At 45.1% G+C, this 16,258-nt stretch overlaps 2 protein-coding genes across 3 annotated transcripts; both read right to left on the reverse strand.

The window, feature by feature from the left end:
* Positions 1-6,458: 6,458 nt before the first annotated feature.
* LOC123052023 (uncharacterized WD repeat-containing protein C2A9.03) lies at positions 6,459-12,555 on the reverse strand. 2 transcript variants are annotated; one of them, XM_044475059.1, is made up of 10 exons: positions 12,306-12,555; positions 11,904-12,013; positions 11,187-11,354; positions 9,941-10,027; positions 7,895-8,029; positions 7,710-7,814; positions 7,548-7,639; positions 7,352-7,457; positions 7,171-7,257; positions 6,459-7,080 (listed from the first exon to the last, which is right to left on the reverse strand). In XM_044475059.1, the coding sequence occupies exons 2-10, from the start codon at positions 12,006-12,008 to the stop codon at positions 6,667-6,669; spliced, it is 1,299 nt and encodes a 432-aa protein (XP_044330994.1). In that variant the 5' UTR covers positions 12,009-12,013; positions 12,306-12,555; the 3' UTR covers positions 6,459-6,666. The 2 variants fall into 2 exon arrangements, with proteins under 2 accessions (XP_044330994.1, XP_044330995.1); XM_044475060.1 differs by lacking the exons at positions 9,941-10,027; positions 11,187-11,354; positions 11,904-12,013; positions 12,306-12,555 and adding an exon at positions 8,298-9,911.
* A 2,015-nt stretch (positions 12,556-14,570) lies between these two features.
* Positions 14,571-15,914, reverse strand: LOC100127076 (probable WRKY transcription factor 41). Its single transcript, XM_044472002.1, has 2 exons — positions 15,515-15,914; positions 14,571-15,400 (listed from the first exon to the last, which is right to left on the reverse strand). The coding sequence occupies exons 1-2, from the start codon at positions 15,802-15,804 to the stop codon at positions 14,809-14,811; spliced, it is 882 nt and encodes a 293-aa protein (XP_044327937.1). The 5' UTR covers positions 15,805-15,914; the 3' UTR covers positions 14,571-14,808.
* Between the last annotated feature and the right edge of the window lie 344 nt (positions 15,915-16,258).

Raw genomic sequence — 16,258 nt, forward strand, 5'->3', positions numbered from 1 at the left:
TGATGACAAAGCCAGTTCCAACCAATAAGTTTGAGCTTTGCTCAGGCTTAGTTGGTATTTCTCACTAGTCCTATGGACTTTGACGCACAAGATGTTTATGCTGATTTGGATGGAGTTATTCACTTTCCTCGACTACTGGAGGGAATTTGGCTCAAGATGGAGATAGTTAAATTGTGATCCAAATTCTACCGTGTTGGACTAGACGTTGTACATACGGAGTGGGCCTTTGCGTTGGTACCGACGCGTACGAGTACAACTCGTTTACTTGTCCTCCAAGGACTCTCATGTATTGCCCTCATATATACCCCATGTAGTCGCACCTAAGACAGCCTGTCGTCTCGTGCTTGTAATACTCCTCCTCATAGTGATTGCGCCTTCGTGCGTCCGTGGTTTTCTCCCGCAAGGGTTTCCACGTAAAAATCCGTGTCTCTTTGTCTCGTTTATTTCTCGTTATTATCTAACAATAGTCACCTCATTGCTTTCCACCAAAATCCTCTCCTACCAAAGAAAAAAATCTTGAGAGTATTTGAGTGCTGAGGAGATTATCTTTTGAAGCACAAGAGCAAGGAGTTCATCATCAACAACAACATCTATTATCATTTGGAGGGTGATGCCCTCCTAGATCGACTAGGTGTGCTGGGAAGTTTCCAAACGTTGTGGAGAAGCCAAGAAGTTTGCGAGAGCTTGGAGATCGCCTACTTCATGAAGATCTACCCGAGTGAGGCTAGTCCTTCGTGGGTATAAGCCATGGTGGAATATGTGTGGTTGATTCTTCGTGGACTCGATTTCTCCGTGGAATCTTGCAACCGATATCTTCGTGATCTTAGATCCTCTATGGATCGAAGCCTCCATCAAGGTGGACGTACGATAGCATCACCTATCAGAACCATGAGTAAAAAATCTTCACCATGTCAACATTGCTAGCTAAGTTAAATCAAGCTCCTACTTTATTAGCACTTGCAATTCTTTACTTTCAACTCGTGAAAAACTTGCAATTCATGACAAACTTCGACAAATGTTTTAAATGCTTGCGAAGTTTCATCATGTAATGACATTCGTGGAACTCGTGAAAAAAAATCATCACACCAAAATGCTCTCGAAAATAACGTTTTTCATGACTTCCACAGATGTTTTCTCATGATGAAATTTTGCAATTACTTAGAACAGTTTTCAATGTTTGACACAAAAACAATCAATTTTTTTGGATTTGTTTAAAAAAATAGATTTACTGTTCACCCAAACTCATTTGAGTTCGAGCTGAAAAACATCATTTATTCCTTTGTAGAATCTCATTACAAAGTCATGGCTAGGATTTATTTTTTATTAACTTTTCTCATTTGGGTGCTATGATAATAGAATCCCCTCTCACATCGGTGTCACATCACATTTTTCATACATAACAATGCATGATACTCTTACAACATTCCCACTACGGGAGGTCTAAAAAGAATGAACAAATAACCGTGAATGAGTGGGATGTAATCAGAAACTGCAGTTGTTCTTTTGAATTACTCATGTATTTTTTCTAACACGGTAGAAACATAGATATTCACATACACGCACATATATTTGCCATATGAACACAAGATTAACGAAGTTAACACAGACGCGTCGTAATCGAGGGAAAAGTCTCCTTCTACTGAAGAAACATCACCGGACTAAAATAAATATATGAAAATGCGATCACCAGTGTCAAGTCTAGAACTTAAACCTATTGGGCTGGTTGCACAAGGAACCTAACTATCTGACATACGCTGAGTCTGTGAATTACTTTCTCTGTAAAGTAGTGATCTATATAAACGCCTTTATATTTCTTTACAGAGTGAGTACTCATTTACTGATTTTTATTTGTTAATCATGGTGGAACGATCCTTGGCTCCTTGCGTGCACACTGCATAGGAGAATCTAGGGTCACGTTCACCGAAAAATGCGAGCCACACTCGTACGCATGTGCCGAATCATGGAGTCAACTAACGAAGCGGTGAAGTAGCTGCTCGTAGGGAGAATTGGATCCGAAGCCTAGAAAAGTTAGAGCTGGAGTAGGGCCAAAGCGAAGCCAGCTCACGGAAGAACACCCTTTTTCTGTTGTGCACACCATTGAAGAACATATGGTCTCTTGATTTTCTTCAAAATCCATCTCAACTCTTTTTTTTTCGAGGAACCATCCATTTCAACTATGAAGCATAACACTCACTAATTAATCTTCAGATGTATGCCCTGGCAACAAAAAAATCTAAGATGTATGCACGGCGGACACACACACACACACTCTCTAGCTTGGTGGCGGTTGGATCTAAGTCTAACGAGGAGGCTTGCTGGCAGTTGGTGCACTCCCGATCGTCGTGGAAAGCCACCAACGACGGAAGGTGACCTGTTTCTATTGCAAACAAAGTAATGGAGAAGCCCCCCACCCCTGTACATGCTCTTCGCCAAACATTAGGTATCCGTTGACCCGCTGCTTCTTTTCTGCTAGATTTCGCGTTCAGTGCAAGTTTCTATCGCTCGAGCGACAGTTTCGCAATCGCAAGAAGCCCTCCACCCAAAAGGGTACTGCTCAAGAGAGGCGACAATTTTATTTTACTTTTTTTAAAGAAGGATAGCCCGGGCTCTGCTTCTGAGTGATACATGCAGCCATATTATTTAATGAAAGTATGAATACAAAATCTGAGGTCCAATACTGACTCACAAAAGTAGCCAAAGCAAAATAAAATAGAATATGCCATAACCGGCAAAAGAACAGTCTACGATAACTAAACTCCTAGCCTATTATTAGCTCGTCAAAGCGGTTAAAATAACCCGGGCTACCATCTCTCAGCGGTTGCATCTAGTAGCCAAAAGCTATCTGGAGTCTACAAGAGTGAGTAACGACCACGTACAAATCCATGCAGTGGCCTTGTTTATAACCTGCAAAAAGTTGGTGAAATTTTTCTGTTAAATATCATATCATTTCTGCGGTTCCATGTGGGCCAAAATAGTGCACATATCCCTATCCGAATATGTCTCACAATATTTGTTTCTACTCCGTGTAGCCACGTCCCAAATAACATGTTGATGCTAGTCGACTAACGTTGAAGGCTATATGCATCGTGCGTCAAAGCAGTTTGGCAAGCGGACAATCAAGAAAGAGGTGTTTTATATTTTCATCCTGATCGCAAAAGCAACATGGCGAACTACCCATCCATCTTCGCTTTAACAAGTTATCCTTTGTCAAAGTCACTTCTGGATAGACATACGTGACTCCGCAGGCGGCCGCCTCCTCCCCATCTAGGGTTTCTCTGCCTCCCACCGGCACCGGCGCTGATCCGCCTCATCTCCGGTGGCCTTAGGGTCATGGGAGCATGGCGGATCCCGGCCCTTGCCGGTGGGAGGGCTCCGTTTTTAGATGTGTCTTCGAGATCTGTTAGGGTTTGTGTCCAACTCAGGAAGGCGAGACGACGGCGGCTTCCTGAAGATGAAATAAGGTTCTCCCCGCCTAGCCCCCGTTCCGGTGGTACGTTTAGCATCATCGGTAGGCGGTGTGGATGTGTGTCTCCGGCGAATCTGTCCTTGGTGGATTTGCTCGGATCTGTTAATCGTTCGTCTAGGTTCGTGTGTTTTCAGGTTGGATCCTTCCGATCTACGCTACTCTTCATCGGCGGCGGTTGCTGTTCCGGTGCGTTGGTCCTATGGGGCCTTAGCACGACGACTTCCCGACTGTCTACTACAACAAGTTTTGACCAGCTCCGATGAGGGAGGGGCGATGCCGGCGGCGTGCCTTCGGCTCGCTTCAGTGCTTGTAGTCGTCGCTAGGTAGTCTACGGATCTGGATGTAATTTTTATTATTTCTGGTGTTCATTGTACTGCCATGATTGAAGTTGAATAGATTGGATGTTTTCCCGCAAAAAAAAATCACTTCCTTGTGGACAAAACCACATAAAATTTTAATTCTAAGTGGAAATTTAATTTTTCAGATATGAAGTGATCTCGAGATTGATCCAAAGTCAATTAGATCCAAGTACATCGATTTCACCGTGAAACAACCGTTCCTAAATAATTTCCAGTGAATGGCATCTGGTTGATCCAAAAGTTGAACACCCATCAACCTGCGCACCAAATTCAGCCACGAGTTCCAATTTTCCCCCACCAACGACCTCCTGAATTGGATATTAAGAGGGATTGTTTGTAATACTGTAGCGACATAAGCTTCCTTACGTTGTACAGTATCATTTAATGTGGGATATTGCAGGGCTAAAGGTGTCTCCCCTAGCCATGCATCTTCTCATAATCTAGTCGTATTACCGTTACCAATGATAAATTTCACCCTCTGAAAAAAGATTTCTTTCATCCTCATTAACCCCTTCCAAGACGGTGAGTCATTAGGTCTAGCGGTAATCTGGGCCAATGTTTCAGTTTGAAGGTACTTTTTTTTTTAAAGGAGGAACACCCCCGGCCTCTGCATATGGACAATGCATGCAACCACTTTATTAATTATTCACTTGTTATGCAAAATAAGCCGACAATCCATTCCTTTATGCATTGGGATAAAAACGGTGACATGTGGAATGTGATTACTGTCACCAGGCAATCGAAATGACAATTTAGTTTCGCATGCGGCCTAAAACTGTTTGAAATATGTTTCCCGTCTTTCTCTATCAATTCGGACTTCTGGATGTGTTGATTGGAGCATAAATAATTCGGAATCAGTCTATACGTGACACGGCCGTGTTGAAATATATTGTTTGTCTTTCTTAATCAGTTTGAACTTTTAAATGAATTAATTGAAGCATGAATTTAATAAACACCATGTAATATTACACCTTACATTTTTTGCAGCTCTGCAGGTTGAGTCCGTAGTGGAGGAATGGCGGGACAGAGCACCAGCCAGTGGTAGCTCTCTGGAAGCAAGCAATGTGCTGATATTCCTTTGGTTGGTAAAATAGAAGAAGCGATGATTCGCGTCAATCCTACGGGAAACCAAAGCAGCCGTAGTTCAGCTCAAAGTATAAAAAAAAAAAAGAACTGTAGTTGCCAAGGGCGCGTTTGATTGATATCTCTGTTTTAGTCCATTTTGCGTACTTGTTCAGTTGAATCTGTTTAGACTAATGCAGCCTAAAAATTAAAATATCTGCATGTAGTTTGATTGCTTGCATTGAGCTCCCTACATCAAGAAAGCAATTTGTAGCATGCTATTTGGTTGTCTGTGTCGCTGATGTTAAACAAACAACACGTTGTTTAGTTGCAAACGGCATAAGGTGTGATCATCACTTCTCACTGGTGGTGACCTTACCACACACACTGAACATCGTCTTGTCCTAGTGAGGAAACAAATGCCAGTTTATCCTAACTACTAACAAATGGCAGTATAAATTATTAAGAGCCCTATGACTGAATAGGGCAAAGTTCAACGTTGCTAACTAGGTAGAAGACCATCCTCTTCCTCTTCTTTTTCTTCTGTTGCTGCTTCTTCTTCTGCTGTTGTGCTGCTGCTTCTTCTTGTCTTGTGTTGTTGTCCTTCTTCTTCTTCTTCTTCTTCTTTTTCTTCTTCTTCTTCAGATCCTTGTCTGACCTCTGAGCCCACTTCAACCTTTTGTTTTCCCACACTTCGTTGTCAAACGCCTCCACCATGGCCGGAGTTGACCACCTCATTAGGCGTCACATCTTTCTCGTTCGGCACAAGTCATCATAACTCCATTGTAGGATCCAGTTATGAATGATGCAACATGCAAAAACAAGCTTAACTTGGGTAGGGTAAGGGTGGAATGGCTTCTGATCCAGAATCTTAAACATATTCTTCACAGCTCCAAATGCCCTCTCAACTGTAACTCTAAGGCTGAAGTATCTGAGATTGAACAGTTCCCGAGGAGTCCTAGGATAATTCCTACCAAATAACTCGTTCAGATGGTACCTAGTTTATTGGTGATGTGTGACTATCGCGCGGTTCGTGGTTTAAAAGAGAGCAAAAATACAAGGACTGTATTGCATGCGGCAGGCGTTGAAGAAATTTTTTTTTTGATAAAGAACATATATTAATATTAAGAAGATACCAATTATACTGGCCTCTGCGACCAATATGATATCAGGCGTTTCCGAATCCCCCTGCACCGCACCCTATGTCGGGACCAACTTTTGCAGTCTGACTCGCTGGAAACGGCCGATTCAAGCATTCCCAACGAGGCAGGCTCTGATTGGCCTCTACAACCAATATGATATCAGGCGTTTCCGAATCCCCTGCACCGCACCCTATGTCGGGACCAACTTTTGCAGTCTGTCTCGTTAGAAACGGCCGATTCAAGCGTTCCCAGCAAGGCAGGCTCTGGGGTGCTTTAAGTATCGTGCCAATGCAAATCAGACCTCCTTGCATGCAACCAACAGGCATTTTCCATCCCGCCCGGGTCTGGTTGGGCTGTGCAGCCTACCAAACGCCCCAAGTTGGAAGGTATCTATTCCCAAAGCGCCGCAGTCATCAAAAGACTTAACTCTTCTCACGCGAACCAAATTCTGTAGTACCTGCTGACTTCTGAATCAGGGTCAGTCCAGATCATGTACCATCTGTACCCAGTTGCACCGTAGCATCTTTTCACTTGTACCACTCCGCATATAAACAGAAACCACCACTTGCCATATGGAGCACTATACACACATCTAGGCATCTACTCGACGCGCGGCCGACATGACTGTTCCACTCAGTCACAGGTACGAGTCCAGGTAGGCGTGCCGGCCCCGCCGGCCGAACTCGAGCAGGCTGCCGTAGGCCCGGTCCGCGACCCCGACGAACAGCGCGTCCGCGTCCGGGCTGAACGCCACGCCCGCGATCTCCCCGAACAGCCCGATCTCCTGCGCGGCGCCGTAGCCGGCCCGCGCGTCGTACACGTGGACGAAGTCCGCCGCCTCCGCCGCCGCCAGGAACCGCCCGTCCGACGAGAACCGGAGGCCCCGGACCGCACCGATCCTCCCTCCCAGCACCGCGAACGGCGCCGACAGGTTGCGCGTGTCCCACAGCCGGCACGTCTTGTCCTGGTTCCCCGTCGCCAGGACGTGCCCGCCGGGGTGCCAGGCCGATGAGAACGAGTAGTCCAGGTGCCCTTTGAGAGTCGCTATCTCCTGCAAATGTAAGCATGAACAATGCTCAGTTTTGCTGCAGGGTGGAATGAAGGGGGATTTGAAGCTGTGATCTGATGATCTGTTGCGTACTTCGCCCGATTGAGCGTCGGTGATCACGCAGTCGGAGCTGTCGCCGAGGACCGCGAGGAGCTTGCCATCAGGACTCACCGATGTGTTCTGTGAAGGACATGATCCCATGACAACTTATGATTCAGCTGTCGGGGCGAAGGTAGAGTCAAGGAATACCGAAGAGGAGCATGGATTCACTCACATTGACCGACCACGGGAAAGTAAAGCGACTAAGCAGGCTGCACCTCTCGGCATCAAGAAATTTGACAGTGCAGTCATTGTTGGCCGCCGTCACTCGAGTAGCGCCGCTGCATTTTGACAACAGGAAATCTGATAGTTGATCACGTATTGCCCACAAATTCAGAATCAGAATATCAACCAAATTGTGCAGTTCTTACCTAGGAGACTCGTACACATCTACAGCATTCGTGACGGAGTTTTTATTATCAGCGGCATTCGTACAGAATGCCACCCCGGGCTTGTCAACATACTGTCGAGAAACAATTTATGAGCTAAGATACATAAAATGGTTGAAAATTCAGCGCGTCTTGAGACTATACCTTGAAAATCAGTTCACCACGGAAACCACCCGCTACCATGAGATTGTCTTTTAGGGCCATTGTGCTGATCTGCACTCTGGACAGTGTCCGAGCTCCATGCGTCTTCTGTGAAGCAGATGGAGTATAGATTGGAAGTTAGATATACAAAAATAACAGAAAAAGGCACACATTGAAGAGATGCAAACCTGCTTTGGAACAACTTGGCCTGCAACGTGGAGCACTTCTGTCCCTCTTTGAAGAAGAGAAGACCAGTGCATCACTGAATTGTTCTGTGCCATGTAAACATCATGCTTGGATGTGGCCCACACAAGATTCCTTAGCTGAAGATACCAAGAATAGGAATGATCAGTGCCTTCGGAGTAGAAAATGTGAACAATGCTTTGCAGGTGCTGTTTTATCCAAATGGAAAAAAACGTAGTTGATTGTAGCAACCAAACACTGACAATTTGATCTTGACGATATGCTTAGTGATAGTGAAACATAATGTTCTCTATGGTCTTACAACATTACTGAAATTATCTTACAAATAACTGCATTAAGAAAGAGAATAAAAAAGGCCTAGCAAAACAGCAGATGAGAGCACATTACCGTATCCATAAGAATTTGCTGGAAAACCGATTGGCAATCTGAGTTGTGTCTGAAACTGCACAAACCAAAGGGCCGATAACTTCCTACACACTCATGCACATTTCTAGGCATCACTCCCATTTGACCAACTCAACTACAGACTGTAACTCTACCATTATGGTTAGGACCTAGGAGTATTTCAAGATGTACCTAAAGGAATACCTATGTCTAAAACGCCAACCATCGTTAGTAAAATACAGCTGAAGAAGCATTTGGTTATCTTACCTGAAACCAACTGAAGATAATCCAATGCAACAGTTTATGGTGAGTTAGTGACCCAATTTTCAACTCCTTACAGAAGTTCAAGGGCTAATGCAGACTTTTTGTACATTGGTGCGGGTGCGGCCACACACTATTTATAGCAATTTAAAAGAGGATAGGCAGATAAGGCCTTTTAGGAACCGGACCCATAACTACGAGCTCATGGAAATAAAATGACGTCAAAATGTCAAATAGTACAATAATCGACAGCAGAATGTATCCGAGAATGCAAGACATGCACACACAATTCACTCGGCCAATAATGCAAAAGATGTACTCCCTCCGCTCCCTCCGTCCAAAATAAGTGTCTCAACTTTAGTACAACTTTGTACTAAAGTTAGTACAAAGTTGAGACACTTATTTTAGGACGGAGGGAGTAGCATTCAAGGACTTTTAGTAGGTCAAAGTTAATACCATAAGAAGTCCTGCATAAAATTTTGTTAGCATCTCTCTAATGTTCAACCTGCCAAAAAGAAATGGGAATATGAATAATCTGACCGAACCTTGCTAAAATAACCTATCATATCATATTCCGAAGATGTCATATGACAGAGCCGGCCACTGAGGAGTGAGGATGCTCAACCACCTGCTTAAGAACCCTGTTGAGTCCGTTGTATTGCAGTTCTATCCTAATATACAAGCCCACTAATTGCAGAAATGAAACTACAGCTTCAGTTACCAGATCCGGCTCAACTTATGAGTTATGACATGACCTGCACTCACTGTTACGCTATAGTTGCAGTCTATACCAATGGAATAAACATGAATGAAGATTAGAAGCTTCACCTAACAAAATCAAAACCGGTCAAAGCTTCAAGAATCTCACAACATCTACAAAACAGAGTAAGAACATAAAATGCAAAAGGCTAATATAGCTTGAATACGTCAGGCAGTCACCAGTTATTATTTATATGCTTTTGGCACAAGCTTTCCTCATACTTCCTTTTCTTTTTGGAGCCAAAGACATAAGAGAAGAAAGGACGGAGAGGGAACAGTAAAATATCTTTGCACTAGTAAAGGTAAACAATGAGGTGAATACTGAAAGTTCTTATACTACATATGAGGAGTAACAATGCAGTGCATTATGATGTAGTAACTTTGGGCAACCATATTAACAGGTTGTGCTCAGTTTTTTTTGTTCAAAAAGTAAAACATACCACGCAGTTTGAGTGCACATAATTTTCCTTTAAAAATGTTGAAGATTGAGCTAACTATAGTGGGTAACAATCAAAAACTCTGTAGAATTCTTTAAAGAATTGAATATGTTGTTTAACACCTTTGATGTTAAGATTCTTATATCAATGCAAGCATCAAATATCTTAAAAATGGGAAGGTAACTGTACCTGAAAATGCACTATCGTTGGCTTGACAAGTCGTGTGTTGAAGCAGAAATCATAGAACTTGTCATTTGTCTCCACTTGTTTGCACTCCTAGAAAAGGAGGGGGAGGAGATAAGTCAAACAGCTAATGGCTATGATAAGAATTTACAACCATGTAACAAATAAACAAATATTTTTTATGGCGTTATGGGAAGATGTATTGTTTGCTTGCAGTGTCACCTCAATAGTTGAGCCTGAGATAGATACCAAAACAAACCTGACAATTTTTGTGTCAAGCGTCAACAAACAACTAGCGGTGTGATAACCAAACAATCAAGAGTATTTATGAATATGATTAACACACAGAGCGAGCTATCTCCCATTTATTGGAACATCAGCACAATGCCGGTGCATTGCCACGAAGCAAAAAAAAATGACAAGAAGTTGGACCATCAGCTTAGGAGATTATCAAAAAATATTGGTGCTGTGCAACTATCGCGCGGTTCATGGTTTAAAAGAGAGCGAAAATACGAGGAGAAATTTGCATGCGGCGGGCGTTGAACAACCTTTTTTTGGGATAAAGGAGGCAACACCAATTACTGCCCTTGGCAAAGCAAGAACTGCGAGAGAGGTTTCAACATAAACCTGAGCATGTGTCGGGCCGGGCTTGTAAAAGCCCAACCTTCAAAATGCCAGCCCGAACTATCCTCTTTTCTGAAGCCCAAGCCCAGCCCGAAGTCAAATCCGAGCCCAAAGAAAAAAAGAAGCCCGAGCCCATCCCTAACTACCTTCCGGGCTGCAAAAGGATGCCCGAGTCTGGCCTGATTGACAAGCCTGACCCAGGCGGGCCTTGCTTTTTCAGGTCGGGTCGTCAGCCGGGCTGCCTATACCCAGGTCTACTTCAACAACAACGCCCCTAGGAAGGGAACGACACACCGCGTCACCGCTGCCGGATTCAAGCACTGAAGGTCAGATCATAGGTTTTCACCTCGAAGATCAAATCCGAGCAACTCCAAGCAATGCCTTCAGGAACGGGAATGCGTGTAAACACCGCCATTGCCATGTGCAACCAACTAAGGTTGTTGTTACCACATATAAGTAATTAGTGGAAAAAAGAGTGGTGAACTCACAACCAACTCCAACCTTTATAAGCAGGAAAGAAGATAACAACTACCATCACAATTGGCATGCAGAGCCATAAGGGCGATAAGCAGAAAAACAGCTTTGCACCAATGTCACTTGTGTTGAGGTGTACAACACTAAATCTCACCATATCAAACCCCTGATGTGACCTCGCGAGGTTCTCATAATTCTTGTAATGCTTCAGCCTCATCTTGCGATACTGATCTCTACTGTATTTTAACCTCTCCCATGGTATCCCTTGCATGTCTTTTCCATTTCTGTACTCCACGGCTGATGTATCATTCTTATGCTTATTCTACAGCAAGAACAAAATTGAGGTCTTAATATTCATGAAACAAATGAAAGAATGCAATTGTTCAGGCAAACCAAAACAATTCAGATTAGTCTAATAAAAAGTAAAAGCAACATGTCCAGAAAGGCTCAAGTATCGGCATGTTATACTGCACCAGAGAAAACTAGCACAATATTAGAAATCATAGATGTCCATGTGCACATTTCTGCATCATGATTTAGTAGGTGTCCGAGTTGTTGGCTCGTTGCCATCACATATGTCCACCTCAATAGTGATGTTGTTGTATTTCGGCAGGCACTCCAAAAGCTAATTTAGCACAAAAATTTCCTTTTAGTGCCAACCATTTCCACTAGGTGGGGCCATCGGCAAGATTTGCAAATGTTATCCTACCTATTGCGTCGCCGAATTGCAAGCATGCTTTATTTAGCTTTATCAAAATTAATGTGTGGTCTGCACGTAAAATCACTCCAGCAACCATCTGCTTCCGTATTGAAGGCTTGAAGCAACACACGCACTACTAAATTACATGTAGTGAGACTTGGTTAACCATACCGGGCTCGAGGGATGGCCGTCGCGGCTGCCGGAGACGCCAAACCCGTCGGAGTCGAAGTGGTCGTCTTGCAGGTCTTCCAAATCGTCGTTCAAGTACACGGCCATCGTCCCTGCCAAGGAAAAGCACAAGAATCGAGTGAATTCCAGAAAGGAACCGAGAAACTCTGAGAAAAAAACTGCAACTTGCGAACAAGAGTAGTTCAAGCGCAGCGCGGCGGCCGGCCAAAACCTCCCAGAGTCCCAAACCACCGCCACTGAACCCAGACGAGCCGAGCAACCCAGCGCGGCAGGGAGGGAGGGAGGGATCACACATTCAGACGCAGCAAGACCAAACCCTCCTAAAATAATCGGCGGAAAAACACGCGCGCCGACGGCAGCACCTATGGTGGATGATTGATTTACCTCCCTGGGAGCCGGAGGTCTGTGGCGGGCGCTCCTGCCGGCCAGCACGGCAGCTCGAATCGCGGTCGAGGTCCCTGGAGGCTGGAGCCCTCAGGATTCGGAGAGGATTCGGCGCGCGAGATGAAAATATCCCCGGTCGTTGGTCTTCGAGCAGGAAAGAATATCCCGGTGGTGGAAGTGGCGAAAGGTGAGGAGAAAAGCGGTGCGTGAGCAGAGGGAAGGAAGGCACCGCGTTAACTAGTCCGCGCCATTTGTATTTCCTTTTTGCTGGGGTTTTTGTTTTTATCTCTATCTATATATCTATATTTTTTTATATATCTATATTTATCTCTATACCTACTTAAAAAGAATGTAAAGTCCCTAAAGAAAAATTGTAAAGGGCATCTTCGACGGGACCCTCAAAAGCCAAGCAACCGTCCGGACCAGCTGTCTAGATGCAATTTGCCATCCAATGTGGTACTCATCGTTCTATGGATCAGCCCGATTGTCCGAATTCCCGCAAACCGGACACAAACGGGGGTGCTCTACGAGTGTCCAGACCGCCGCCACATAGGACTCCGACATCCTTGGCCCACTCAAATCCCCTTCCGGTCCACTTTCCTTCCACTCCGCCCTTACTTTCCCTTTACTTTGCATCCGCACCTTCCTTCTCGTCTGCTGCTGCACCTCCTCGGTCGCCGCCCAGGCAACCACGGACCTCTGCATCCCTCTCCCACGCGCATGCTCACCTTGGACTATGCCACCGTCCACTCAGGATCCATATGTAGCCAGGTACCCTCTTCCCCCTACCGACACCGTCCATGGTGAACACCACACCCTACAGATGTTCGATCAAATGCCATATAGTTTTTTTGTTGAACATCTCGTTGTTTTCTAGAGTAAGCACAATATTGGGATACTCGATGATGGAAGATGAGTTGTTGTATGTATGGAAGGTCGCATTTGCAGACTTTGTAGGCATAAAGCAAGGGCCTCGTTGTTTTGGCAAAACTTGCATGTTTCTTCACGCCTGGTTGTAAAGGACTGTTCATGCACTGTTTTCAAACAAATGCTCGTGACACATAAAAAATGTTTACAACACTCACATAGACATCTGATGTTTTAAAAATGCTCATGAAAACATAAAAAAATCATCATATAAATTTTTTAAATGTTTGCAACATTAAAAAAATGTCCACTCATTTTTTCCTGAAAAGGTAAATAATTATTGTCACAATTTGAAGATATGTTGATGACATATAAAAAATATTCAATCCTTCTTTTTACAAAAGAAGGATTGAAAAATATGAAACAAAGTAAAGAAAAGGAAAGTATAAAGAAAAAATAGATACAAAAAATAAAAATAACACCTGGAATTTCCTAAAAGTGGGAGGAAGGTTTCTAAAACCGCTCCCATGAAGGTTCCAAACTGGACCATTCCGGTCCGTAGAAGATTCATAAAACCACTGGAAAACGTTGTTGGGCTGGCTCATTTCGTGCGGTACTGTAGGTGAGCTGACGGTGCGTCTCATAGTAAGCGAGATATAGCACTGACTGACTGGACAAAGAGTTTCATAGCACGGGCTCAAATGAGCCCGGATGAACAGTGAAATTGAAAAAATAAGAAAAAAAATAAAAAGTTCTGATTTTCTTTTTGGAAAACATTAAAAAATAATTAGTGCTTGCAAAGTTTCATCATGGGATCACATTTGTGGAAGTCATGGCAAGAAAAAAATGATGATCCAGAGGTGCTACTTTCAGAAGCATTTTGGGGAGCTGAGTTTATCCTTTTTGCCACGACTTCCACAAATGTGTTTCCATGATGAAAAATTTTAAGCACCTGAAAATTTTCTTATTTTTTGCCAAAAGAAAAATCAGAAATTTTTGAATTGTTTATTTATTTATTTTTCTTATTTTTTACTGTTCATGACAAGAGCATTTGAGCTCGATCTCAGATTAGGACTTTGGTGTCTGTCATTGTAACCACTAGTTGTTGTGGTAATGCATTTATGGAAGTTTGCTTCTTTATTGAGACCTCCAAAATGTGTATCTTCTTTTCTCACAATAGTGTCTGACTCTGACAGCATGAAACCGGACGTGTTTCTCACTCTGTTTATATTTGATGTGCTCCAACGTTTCTTCTTATCAGTCTCAGAACATTTGATTCTACGAGAGAAAAAAGTTCTTGACAAAAGGAGCAGATATTTCCTTCACAACAAAGGAACACTCCTCCAATGTCCATAGACATAGCGGGCTTTAAAGGACAGTTCCACGATACGGTTCATGGATTCAGGAGAACATGAATTTCAACACCTTATTTTTTCTCCGCTTTCTTACAAAATAAATCAACAAAACCTAACCAATCAAAACTGTAGAAGAAAAGAAATAACTATTCAGATATCCTAAGGCTTTTTGCCTAGTGCCTAAATCTGCACTTTGAAGATGCTCTGTTCTTCCCTCTTGCCAAGGATAGGCAGGGGCTGGGTAGTGTCACAATTGCACTTCGATGCTCTGTTCGTCGTCCTCACATGAAGAAGTTCGGCACACCAACGCCGAAGGTCGGGTCGAACTCGAAAAGGCAGTCCATGCTCGGGGCTGACACGGCTGTGAGCGCCGACACCACCTCCTGGAGGTCGCCGTCCAGCGGCCACTCCGCGTACGCGCCGGCTGGCACCGGGTACGGCGACATGGCCAGACCACCGTTGGAGCCAGACGCCACAGGCGAGGCCATCGACGGCGGTGAGACTGAGGTGTTGTTCAGGGCGCCGTGCTCCGCGTCCACGGTCAGGCCGGCTCTGAGGCTCTGCAGCAGGCTCTCCGCGTGCGGGTTGTGTTGGTTCGTCGGCGGCCTCCTACCGCCCGTTGGCCTGCAGGTGTGCTGGCCGTGGTAGACGACGTCGAAGAGCGCGGGGTCCTGGTCGGCGCGCTGCACCTGCTTGGTGGCGGGGCAGGCCTGCGAGTTGCGGTGGGTGCAGCGGTAGTAGGCCCTCGGGTGCTTGGCGCCGAGGATGTCCTTCTGCCCGTACTTCCTCCAGCTGTGGCCGTCGTCGCCAGGCCCCTCCGCGCCGCCGGCCGCACTCACCCTCACCTGGCTCGTCCACCTCGCCGTCGCCTTCCTGCCAAGAACCACGAAGCGCCAAGAATTCAACAGCAGTTCGGCGCATTTGGATGATCCAATTCCAATTGTGCTCTGTTCGAGCATTTGAGTTGAGTTGGGTCTTTCTTTTTACCTCTTCTTGGTGTTGGTCCTGAAGGGCTGGTCGGAGACGCCGCTGAGGGAGCTGGAGGTGCTGGAGGGCGTGGTCGGGGCGTCGGGGAAATGTGCGGCGGCGACGAAGCCGATGGACCGGTCGGTGAGCGCGAAGATCTCGGCGGTGAGGGCGCGGCACAGGTCGATGGAGGCGTCCGGTGCGTGTAGGTGCAGCTCCAGCTGCCGGACCAGCTCCTGGACTCGGCACAGTTCCGACACCACAAGCTGCAGGTTCCCGCGGCCGGTGCCGTTCCCCTCCACGCTCTCCATTGCCGCGGACACGGAAGAACACGTTCGATTGGCGGAGGAGAAGGAAGGAAGCGAGCAAGTGATCAGCGATATCTCTCGATCGCGAGGTGCAGGAGAGGAGGTGGTGGACTGGTGGTGAGAGGCGGGGAGACGAGCCATCTTATAGAGGCGGAGTTCAAGTGAAGTGAGGTGGAGGGGATTTGTTTGACTGGATGGGGATTTTTTGGACTGCCATTTGATTGGCTGCTGCCTTGCCGGGTACGGGTAGGGTTTTGCAGCTGCGGGCCGTTTTGCCCGTGAATTAAACACTTTCTATAGGGGGTGTATGCCCAAATATTTAGATGGCCAAATGGATGGCTTTTACTTTTTCTTTTCTTTGATTATTTTTAACATAGTATAATCGAAGTCGCTTACATATACGAGCATACACTCATTCTTATGAACACACACCAATCCTACACCTATGAACACCTCC

This window comes from Triticum aestivum, chromosome 2D (genome assembly GCF_018294505.1).
Source record: "Triticum aestivum cultivar Chinese Spring chromosome 2D, IWGSC CS RefSeq v2.1, whole genome shotgun sequence".
Taxonomy (NCBI): domain Eukaryota; kingdom Viridiplantae; phylum Streptophyta; class Magnoliopsida; order Poales; family Poaceae; genus Triticum; species Triticum aestivum.